Source organism: Engystomops pustulosus, chromosome 3 (genome assembly GCF_040894005.1).
Source record: "Engystomops pustulosus chromosome 3, aEngPut4.maternal, whole genome shotgun sequence".
Classification (NCBI taxonomy): domain Eukaryota; kingdom Metazoa; phylum Chordata; class Amphibia; order Anura; family Leptodactylidae; genus Engystomops; species Engystomops pustulosus.
Window position 1 is genome coordinate 199,332,033 of NC_092413.1, and position 12,061 is coordinate 199,344,093.

Sequence of the window (12,061 nt, forward strand, 5' to 3'; positions counted from 1 at the left end):
ATTACATCCATGTCACCCTGAACCCCACATTACATCCATATCACCCTGCACCCCCACATTACACCGATGTCACCCTGCACCCCCACATTACATCCATGTCACCCTGAACCCCACATTACATCCATGTCACCCTGAACCCCACATTACATCCATGTCAGCCTGCACCCCCACATTACATCCATGTCACCCTGAACCCCACATAACATCCATGTCACCCTGAACCCCACATTACATCCATGTCAGCCTGCACCCCCACATTACATCCATGTCACCCTGAACCCCACATTACATCCATATCACCCTGCACCCCCACATTACATCCATGTCACCCTGCACCCCACATTACACCCATGTCACCCTGCACCCCACATTACATCCATGTCACCCTGAACCCCACATTACACCCATGTCACCCTGCACTCCACATTACATCCATGTCACCCTGAACCCCACATTACACCCATGTCACCCTTCACCTCACATTACATCCATGTCACCCTGCACCCCACATTACATCCATGTCACCTTGAACCCCACATTACACCCATGTCACCCTGCACCCCACATTACATCCATGTCACCCTGAACCCCACATTACATCCATGTCACCCTGCACCCCACATTACATCCATGTCACCCTGAACCCCACATTACATCCATGTCACCCTGCACCCCACATTACATCCATGTCACCCTGAACCCCACATAACATCCATGTCACCCTGAACCCCACATTACATCCATGTCAGCCTGCACCCCCACATTACATCCATGTCACCCTGAACCCCACATTACATCCATATCACCCTGCACCCCCACATTACATCCATGTCACCCTGAACCCCACATTACATCCATGTCACCCTGAACCCCCACAATACATCCATGTCACCCTGCACCCCCACATTACATACATGTCGCACTGCAACCCCACATACATGTCACACTGTACCCCCACATTACATCCATGTCACACTGTACCCCTACATTACATACATCCACATTTACCCCTTGCACCCTTACATTACATGCAGATTACACTGCACCCCCACATTCCCTCTTGCACCCCTACATTACATGCAGATGACACCCTGCACCCCCACATTCCCCCTTTCACCCCTACATTACATGCAGGTTACACTGCAACCCCACATTTCCCCCTTTCACCCCTACATTACATGCAGGTTACACTGCACCCCCACATTTCCCCCTTTCACCCCTACAATACATGCAGATTACACTGCACCCCCACATTCCCCCTTTCACCCCTACATTACATGCAGGTTACACTGCACCCCCACATTTCCCCCTTTCACCCCTACATTACATGCAGGTTACACTGCACCCCCACATTACATGCAAATTACACTGCACTCCCACATCCCCCCTTGCACCCCAACATTACATGTATATTACACTGCACCCCCACATCCCCCTTGCACCCCTACATTACATGCATATTACACTGCACCCCCACATCCCCCTTGCACCCCTACATTACATGCATATTACACTGCACCCCCACATCCCCCCTTGCATGTAATGTAGGGGTGCAAGGGCGGATGTGGGGGTGCAGTGTAATATGCATGTAATGTAGGGGTGCAAGGGTCGATCGCTGCTATTAACCCTTTCATTGCCACCGGCAAAGTCGCCTGCGGCATTTAAAAGACGGCGGCGCGTGGGCGTCGCATCTTTATTACGATCGTCGCTCCCCTGAACGTCATCGGGGGGGGGGGGGGGGGTTGGCGATCGGTTGCCATGGTAGCCTCGGGTCTTCGTTTGACCCGAGGCTTAATGGCTTCTGCAGATTTGTTACAATGAGCCAGTGGCTCATTGTAATGAATGAGCTGCAAAAATGCCATATATTGCAATACAGAAGTATTGCAGTATATGGTAGGAACGATCTGACCATCTAGGGTTAATGTACCCTAGATGGTCTAAGAAATAGTGAAAAAAAAAAGTTTAAAAAAGAAAAAAAATTTATAAAATATTAAAAATTCAAATCACCCCCCTTTCCCTAGAACTGATATAAAACATAATAAACAGTAAAAATCACAGCCACATTAGGTATCGCTGCGTCCCAAAATGCCCTATCTATCAAAATATAAAACCGGTTACGGCCGGCGGTGACCTCCGAGATGGGAAATGGCGCCAAATGTCCGAAAGGCGACTTTTACACCTTTTTACATCACATAAAAAATTATCAAAATGTCGCACAGACCTCAAAATGGTAGCAATGAAAACGTCGCCTCATTTCGCAAAAAATGACCCCTCATACAGCTCCGTGCGCCAAAGTATGAAAAAGTTATTAGCGTCAGAAGATGGCAAAAAAATTTTTTTCTTTTTTGTACACATTAGTTTAATTTTTGAAAATTTATTAAAACACAATAAAACCTGCACCGAACCAAACAATAAAGCTGAGGTGTTATTTGGAGCGCACAGTCAAAGTCGTAAAAACTGAGCCCACAAGAACGTGACGCACGTGCTTGTTTTCTTTCAATTTTTCCACATTTGGAATTTTTTTTCAGCTTCGCAGTACACGGCATGTTAAAATAAATAACATTACGGGAAAGTAAAATTCGCACAAAATAATCCCTCACACAGGTCTGTACACGTAAAAATGAAAAAGTTATGGATTTTTGAAGGTGGAGAGCGAGAAATGAGCGAAAAAAAACCCTGCGTCCTTAAGGGGTTAATAAGTATTAAAAACTGGAGAAGTCCATTGCTAGATTGTGAGTGAATCCCTAAGTAAGAGATCAGAGGGGAATGAAGCAGGAGAGGGATAAAGGAGCACAACCTCATGTCAGAAAATGCAAAGTACAGGCAGTCCCCGGGTTACATACAAGATAGGGTCTGTAGGTTTGTTCTTAAGTTGAGTTTGTATGTAAGTTGGAAGTGTATATTTTATCATTGTAATCCCAGCCAGAACTTTTTTGGTCTCTGTGACAATTGGATTTTAAAAATGTTGGGTTGTCATAAGAATCAGGATTAACAATAAATCTTCATTACAGACACCTGTGATAACTGTTACAGCTGATTATTGTAGCCTAGGACTAAAGTACAATAAATTACCAACATCCAGAGGTCCGTTTGTAACTAGGGGTCGTATGTAAGTTGAGTGTTCTTAAGTAGGGGACCGCCTGTAATAATATATGTGGAATAACATGACACAGATCTGATCTGAGAATAACTTAGTACCGTATTTTCTGCCCTATAGGGCGCACCGGACTATAAGGCGCATTAGTCCGATGCGCCTTATATATGTAATAATTACATATATAAGGCGCATCGGACTATAAGGCGCGGGGTCCGGCGGCCGGGGGCGTGGCGGAGGTCCGGAGGCGTGGCGGAGACCCGACGTGACGCGGCGACGGGACGCGGCGACGAGACGCGACGCCGAGACGCGACGGGGAACGCGAGAAAGGTGAGCGGAGAAGGTGAGGGGGAGGTGGAGGAGGGCAGCGGACCATACTTACATAGGTCCCCGCTACCGGAGACAGCAGATCTCCCGCTGGAGATCTCCGGTAGCGGGGACCTATGTAAGTATGGTCCGCTGCCCTGTGCCCAGCGCCATACATAGGGCGCACCGGACTATAAGGCGCACTTTGGATTTCCACGGAAATCCAATGCTTTTAAGTGCGCCTTATAGTCCGGAAAATACGGTAATAAGTTCAGTTCTCCAAGAACTAATGCAAGGAAGAGTCCAGGGATCTTCAGCCTTCAGTAAGACCCAGTGATTATATACAGAGGATACGACTTCTTAGGTAAAAGAAACATTTGGGGGATGGATCCAATATCCAGAAACACAAAGCAGATTTTTTTTTTGTTTCTTTATATTTTTGTCTCCTATAATATAAAATAAAATACATAAATAAAATCACAGCTTTATCCTCTTCTATCTCCCCCTGTAGATTCCTCCTCTCTACCTCCCAGATCCCATTACACACTTCACCACTCACCATCAGGCTCGGGCCGGATTATTGGACAAGTCCGGTGATGGCTCCGAATCTGTGAAAGTAGGAGATTATTTTCTACTTTTTGCCAAAATATGACAATGAAATGTTAATATAAAGTTGATTCTTTGCTTTTTCTGATTTTCTTGATTTTTTTTTCCAGCTCTCGGTTCTCAATTTATATTTCATCCTGTACCACCGATAACACATGGGGTCACATTTATCATGAAATATCCTGTATAAGCCCTGAAATAGGTGCAATTCATGGCGCATGGGCAATGGAGGGGTGAGAAGAGGGGCGAGGATGGCAGTAGCGAGGGCATTCCTGTACCCTAGTGGTTAGCACTACAGCCTTGCAGCGCTGGGGACGTGGGTTCAAGTCCCATGGTCAACATCTGCAAAGAGTTTGTATGTTCTCTCCGTTTTTGTGGGTTTCCTCCGGGTCCTCCAGTTTCCTCCCACACTCCGAAACATACTGGTAGGTGATTATATTGGGAGCCCCATTGGGGACAGGGACTGATTCTGCAAATTCTGTGCAGCGCTGTGTAATCTGTGTGCGCTATATAAATAAAGGATTATTATTTATTATTATCACCCATAGTCTACACCGGTTCACTGGCGCATCGCTGGTACCAACAGGGGGTGAGGTGCAACATCAAACACTCGTTTCAATTACTGCCAGCGTATAACAAATGTGCCACCACTATGTAGGTAAGGAACCTACGTCCGCCCTCTTTGGGGTGGACGTCCACACTGACCCTGATCTGATAGGTGCCGTCAGGATTGGGGAGGACGTGTGTGGTCTCATATGTGGGAACGTCGTCCACCATGTTCTTCATCCACTTGACATCCACAGCTCGGGGGTGAAATCCGTGCGCCAGACAGTGAAGCGTCAGGATCCCATCATCCTGTGTATAACACGCGGGAGACCCCCCTGTTCTGTGTATAACACCCGGGAGACCCCCCCCCCCCCTCTACTGTGTATAACACTTGGGAGACCCCCCCCATACTATGTATAACACTCGGGAGACCCCCCCTGTACTGTGTATAACACTCGGGAGACCCCCCTGTACTGTGTATAACACTCGGGAGACCCCCTTGTACTGTGTATAACACTAAGGAGACCCCACCTGTACTGTGTATAACACTAAGGAGACCCCCCCCTGTACTGTGTATAACACTCGGGAGACCCCCCTGTACTGTGTATAACACTCGGGAGACCCCCCTGTACTGTGTATAACACTCAGGAGACCCCCCCTGTACTGTGTATAACACCCGGGAGACCCCCCCGCCCTCTACTGTGTATAACACTCGGGAGACCCCCCCCCCCGTACTATGTATAACACTCGGTAGACCCCCCTGTACTGTGTATAACACTCGGGAGCCCCCCCTGTAATGTGTATAACACTAAGGAGACCCCCCTGTACTGTGTATAACACTAAGGAGACCCCCCTGTACTGTGTATAACACTCGGATGACCCCCCCCTGTACTGTGTATAACACTCGGGAGATCCCCTGTACTGTGTACAACACTGGGGAGACCCCCCTCTACTGTGTATAACACTCGGGAGATTCCCCTTTGTACTGTGTATAACACTCGGGAGACCCCCCCACCTCTACTGTGTATAACACTCGGGAGACCCCCCTGTACTGTGTATAACACTCGGGAGACCCCCTTGTAATGTGTATAACACTAAGGAGACCCCCCTGTACTGTGTATAACACTAAGGAGACCCCCCTGTACTGTGTATAACACTCGGATGACCCCCCCTCTACTGTGTATAACACTCGGGAGACCCCCCTGTACTGTGTATAACACTCGGGAGACCCCCCTGTACTTTGTATAACACTCGGGAGACCCCCTTCTACTGTGTATAACACTAAGGAGACCCCACCTGTACTGTGTATAACACTAAGGAGACCCCCCCCCTGTACTGTGTATAACACTCGGGAGCCCCCCCTGTACTGTGTATAACACTCAGGAGACCCCCCTGTACTGTGTATAACACCCGGAAGAACCCCCTGTACTTTTTATAACACTAAGGAGACCCCCCTGTACTGTGTATAATATAACACTCAGGAGACCCCCCTGTACTGTGTATAACACTCAGGAGACCCCCCCTGTACTGTGTATAACACCCGGGAGACCCCCCCCCCCTCTACTGTGTATAACACTCGGGAGACCCCCCCGTACTATGTATAACACTCGGGAGACCCCCCTGTACTGTGTATAACACTCGGGAGACCCCCCCGTACTATGTATAACACTCGGGAGACCCCCCTGTACTGTGTATAACACTAAGGAGACCCCCCTGTACTGTGTATAACACTAAGGAGACCCCCCTGTACTGTGTATAACACTCGGGAAACCCCCCTTGTACTGTGTATAACACTCGGGAGATCCCCTGTACTGTGTACAACACTCGGGAGACCCCCCTCTACTGTGTATAACACTTGGGAGATTCCCCCCTGTACTGTGTATAACACTCGGGAGACCCCCCTGTACTGTGTATGACACTAGGGAGACCCCCCTTTAGTGTGTATAACACTCAGGAGACCCCCCCCTGTACTGTGTATAACACTGGGATGACCCCCCCTGTATTGTGTATAACACGCGGGAGACCCCCCTGTACTGTGTATAACACTCGGGAGACCCCCTGTACTGTGTGTAACACTCGGGAGAACCCCTGTACTGTGTATAACACTCGGGAGACCCCCCTGTACTGTGTATAACACTCAGGAGACCCTCCTGTACTGTGTATAACACTCAGGAGACCCGCCTGTACTGTGTATAACACTCGGGAGACCCCCCTGTACTATGTATAACACTCGGGAGACCCCCCTCTACTGTGTATAACACTTGGGAGATTCCCCCCTGTACTGTGTATAACACTCGGGAGACCCCCCTGTACTGTGTATGACACTAGGGAGACCCCCCTTTAGTGTGTATAACACTCAGGAGACCCCCCCCTGTACTGTGTATAACACTAAGGAGACCCCCCTGTACTGTGTATAACACTCGGGAAACCCCCCTTGTACTGTGTATAACACTCGGGAGATCCCCTGTACTGTGTACAACACTCGGGAGACCCCCCTCTACTGTGTATAACACTTGGGAGATTCCCCCCTGTACTGTGTATAACACTCGGGAGACCCCCCTGTACTGTGTATGACACTAGGGAGACCCCCCCCTGTACTGTGTATAACACTCGGATGACCCCCCCTGTATTGTGTATAACACGCGGGAGACCCCCCTGTACTGTGTATAACACTCGGGAGACCCCCTGTACTGTGTGTAACACTCGGGAGAACCCCTGTACTGTGTATAACACTCGGGAGACCCCCCTGTACTGTGTATAACACTCAGGAGACCCTCCTGTACTGTGTATAACACTCAGGAGACCCGCCTGTACTGTGTATAACACTCGGGAGACCCCCCTGTACTATGTATAACACTCGGGAGACCCTCCTGTACTGTGTATAACACTCGGGAGACCCCCCTGTACTGTGTATAACACTCGGGAGACCCCCCTGTACTGTGTATAACACTCGGGAGACCCCCCTGTACTGTGTATAACACTCGGGAGACCCCCCTTTACTGTGTATAACACTCGGGAGACCCCCCTGTACTGTGTATAACACTCGGGAGACCCTCCTGTACTGTGTATAACACTCGGGAGACCCCCCTGTACTGTGTATGTATAGAAAAGGTGGACAAGGAGAGACCAGAAAGTGAGTTTTAGTGGAGCCTATCATGGATCCAGTACAGCAGACCATAGTCTCCTGACACTGACATAATCCGTTTAATGGTCAAAAGTCAAAAACCTCAGTATAAAGGTTTGTGTAGATGTCCAGATCTTCATTGTCATAGACGTCCAGCTCTGACACCAGGGGCGGGAGGACGCGTCTATTGGCCTAATGAAAGAACAAAGATATATCACTACATACATTCCTCATCAAGTGGCTGCTACATGTCTACAAGACTGGGGCCATCCTGGAATGATCCATAGCTAAATGTCCGTAGCAGTGATGATACCACATGGACATCGGCCTAGATGGGAATATCTTATGGACATTGATCACTAGTAGAGAAGTGATAGGTTTCCATCTATGTGGCAGAGTATAGACTATCAGGACTCACAGGTTCGGTAGGTCACAGGTCGTCTAGAAGAACTTCTTATCTTTGGGAATGAGGTGCAGAGTAGTCAGGACAGGTCAAGAATGAAAGCTGCAAAAAAAAATAAAAAATTCTGGATTATCTTCATTGGAAAGTCTCACATTAGGTCATATAATCCAACACAAAAGTTAAAAATCAGTCAGTGTATGTTATAAATGTAATTTTGGAGCTCCCAATGCACTTTTCCAAACTAAGAGGAAAACAGCAGTAGCAACTTAGCTGTAGACATGTAATAGTAAAATAGTGTGTGATATCGGGACAAGAGAAGTCACTGGACAAGTTCTGAAGACTCCGATCTGCAGAATCTCAGATCTCCGTGATGTTGTCCTTGTCACAATGTACTGATGTGCGTTCCACCTACCTCAGAACTCATCCTCATCGACCTGGGTTGAAGCGTCAACCTTAAAGGAATGGTCCATGGGTTTCACGTGGATCAAGGTGACTTTTGGCCCAAGGCTGAGCTCTTCCTCTGTCACTTGGCACCCAAAGTCCTTGGTGCTCGGTCTGTTGGGAGCTGGCGTGAAAGGAGTCACCTCCACTGATTCCCGGCACTACAGAGGAAACACGAGAGAAAGCTGATGATGATGATGTGTATCACGAGTCCAGTCACTTGTGAATGAGATCCTGAGATACACGACACGTATCACCAGGCTGAGATACATGTCCTAGACTGAGATCTCCTCACCATGCAGAAGATGCTCCTCAGTCTTTGTCTCCATCGTGATCCAGTAGATCTTCTTTCTGGTTCATCCTGTTGAGAATTTGGATACACAGAAATTTAGAGTGATAGAAAGCAAATGAATCCTCCATTCAACTATAAACATGGGTCCAGACTTACTATGGAAAAGCACCAAAAATTGTACACACAGCGGACACCACACACTAAATGACTATATGGTAATGGCCTCCTTACCGATCTAACAATCCAGCAGGGCTCAGGTGACTCCGGCATCAGCTCTCCTGGTCCATCCTGTGCAGCAGCAGCCAAATTATAGAAGGCAGGAGAAGGACCTAACTGTGGGACATAAAAATAGAAACATTACTTTCAGATCAATGACATCTTATTGAGGAGGTGAACCCCAGATAACCCCAATATCACATGTTATGTATAATGTGGTGATGGCTGATGACGTCTCTAGAATTATTTACCCCGTCCTCGTATGAATTAATCCATGCGTGTTCAGCCTCCGGCTCCAGTGCCCTGCGGGTCAGGACTTGGAAATGGGTGCGCCCAGTAAGATTATCCTATAGGGGAGAGAGAAGAACAGAATTTTGGGTCAGTGAAATTATTTGTGGTTCCACATGATGGAGACGTCTCCAGAAGGAATCATGCAAAGTAACCATAGACCTTCAGGAGTGGAGATGGTGGAGACCACTAGTGGAGTATAGGAGGACATTGGTGGAAACCAATAAACCAGGATCAATTACTCATAAACATTTGTGTTATCCATAGACTCCTTCCTTCTAAAATCAACCTTTATAATTCTGCTGATGAGCCAGAAGCGATCTGGGGGGTATTACCAGTGTCCCTCTGTGCTGTAACTCCACAGACCGTTACCCAGTCTCCTCCCCAGGAGGAAGTGCTGGGGGAGAAGGAGGTGGGGAAGACAGTGTAATAGTCTGTGAAGCTGCAGCACAGAGAGTCTCTGGTAACAACCCCAAGAGTTCTATAGGCTCATTGGCATAATTTTAAAAGTTGAATTTTGAAGGAAGGAGACCATAGATAACAAATATAAGAAGATTACCACAGTCACAGTGCCTGGATCTAAGAAACGTACAGCGGACACCAGATGTAACTATTACATCTAAATTTGTAAATCATGTACTTGATAACACCCTCTAGTTTATCTTGCGTCTATTAGAGAATATTAGTAAATCTGCCCCATTGTCTATAAGTCGTGTGTGGATCATAGAGGAGAAGAGACATTACCGTGATGATGCAGTCCAGGTCTAGCGGCTCAGGAGGCGGATCCAGGGGTAGGAAATTCTCCTGTCAATACATATTAAGTGTCAAATTCGAATCATTTTCCCTCAATTCATCATCACCTCCATCATCATCATCAATAACATCAGCAGCAGTTATGGGACATGGTGAGTCCATGACTATATAGTAATGGCCTCCTTACCGATCTAACAATCCAGCAGGGCTCAGGTGACTCCGGCATCAGGTCTCCTGGTCCATCCTGTGCAGCAGCAGCCAAATTATAGAAGGCTGGGGAAGGACCTAACTGTGGGACATAAAAATAGAAACATTACTTTCAGATCAATGACATCTTATTGAGGAGGTGAACCCCAGATAACCCCAATATCACATGTTATGTATAATGTGGTGATGGCTGATGACGTCTCTAGAATTATTTACCCCGTCGTTGTAGGATTTGATCCATGTGCGCTTAGCCTCCGGCTCCAGTGCCCTGCGGGACAGGACTTGGACACGGGTGCGCCCAGTAAGTTTATCCTATAGGGGAGAGAGAAGAACAGAATTTTGGGTCAGTGAAATTATTTGTGGTTCCACATGATGGAGACGTCTCCAGAAGGAATCATGCAAAGTAACCATAGACCTTCAGGAGCGGAGATGGTGGAGACCACTAGTGGAGTATAGGAGGACATTGGTGGAAAGAGACATTGATATAACCAGAAATGAGTAAAGATGTAGTAGACGGCTCTAGAACATCTTCAATATCACATAGTCTATCTCTCAGAGCATTATGGGTAATACCAGGCTGTATACAGCAGTGATAGAGAAAGTAAATGGAGAAAGATTCTATTGCTATGGTAACCAGCACACACATCCGCCATCTTTATTTTAGAGTAAATTATACAATTTTTGCAATTTCTTCACATAAAGTTTATAATTTTAAACTGTTATCAGCAAGAGGAGTGTAAGAATGAGTCTGGGGGTGACATATTATAACTAGTGCACAGTAGATACAGGGTTTAGATCTTCCCCTCACCCTCCCAGACACCTCAATGTCACCCTAATGACAGATCTAGGACGTCAGTATAACCAGGAATGGGTGGAGGGGACATCAGGACCTGGACATAATGTCACCATGTTTTATATCAAGTCCTCTAGGGACATGGGTCTGGGGGTAAATCTTCTTCCTGCTCCTCTGGACACACAGCGCTATCAATAATGTCCCAAATGTAGAACAGAAACCAAAAAATGAGAGCAGATATTCCCCAGGATCCGTGTTGGACTGTCCCACCAGAGGATCGGAGGATCCTCCGGTGGGCCCAGGCTCCAACCTTATACTGGATTACAAAGATACAGCGGAAGACAACTAAATTTGGAAGCTGGAAGGGTCTATTTTTGAGTTGAATGTGAAGAGGGTCCTCCAGAATAATGTTATCTGGTGGACCTAAGTAGCCCAACTACGACACCGCCCAGGATTCCCCTTATCTACATTACAATCCGACCGTCTATTTCCTGATGTCTAAATTTCACCACTAACAATAATCCTGATATCCGTCAGTAAATAAAGTCTACTTACAAAAAATCTTTCCATCATTCGTCTGTAAAACAACAACAAAATCTCCTCTTCACTCTCCACTCTTCTACTATACAACCCTCAGAGAATTATGGGTACAGAGCGGGAGTTATATAGCAGTGATGACATCACAGCGGGTATGACATCATGTTAAGAACTCAGTTGAATGGGGAGGATTCTGATTCCATGGCAACCCAGTACAGAGAGCAGCCATCTTGTATAATAAATGATGGAGACATGATAAATGTATATTAAATATGGCAAATTTAACCCTTTTGACTCTCTTCTATTCCGGGAGTTACTCATATATCAGTATATCAACTTCTGATAGGACAGCCAAAAATATTTCTGCCTAAACCCGAAGACATTTGTATAATAGTGTCTAGGTGGTGACTTCATACCTGCCATATACATCCATAGGTCCAAATTAGCCCGACATA

General features: G+C 46.9%; 1 protein-coding gene across 1 annotated transcript; it reads right to left on the reverse strand.

Moving 5' to 3' along the window:
* Window positions 1-7,702: 7,702 nt before the first annotated feature.
* On the reverse strand, window positions 7,703-11,689 carry LOC140120694 (uncharacterized). Its single transcript, XM_072139650.1, has 10 exons — window positions 11,625-11,689; window positions 10,493-10,588; window positions 10,257-10,358; window positions 10,061-10,120; window positions 9,280-9,375; window positions 9,044-9,145; window positions 8,816-8,881; window positions 8,492-8,681; window positions 8,095-8,181; window positions 7,703-7,868 (listed from the first exon to the last, which is right to left on the reverse strand). The coding sequence occupies exons 1-8, from the start codon at window positions 11,640-11,642 to the stop codon at window positions 8,493-8,495; spliced, it is 729 nt and encodes a 242-aa protein (XP_071995751.1). The 5' UTR covers window positions 11,643-11,689; the 3' UTR covers window positions 7,703-7,868; window positions 8,095-8,181; window position 8,492.
* Window positions 11,690-12,061: the final 372 nt, after the last annotated feature.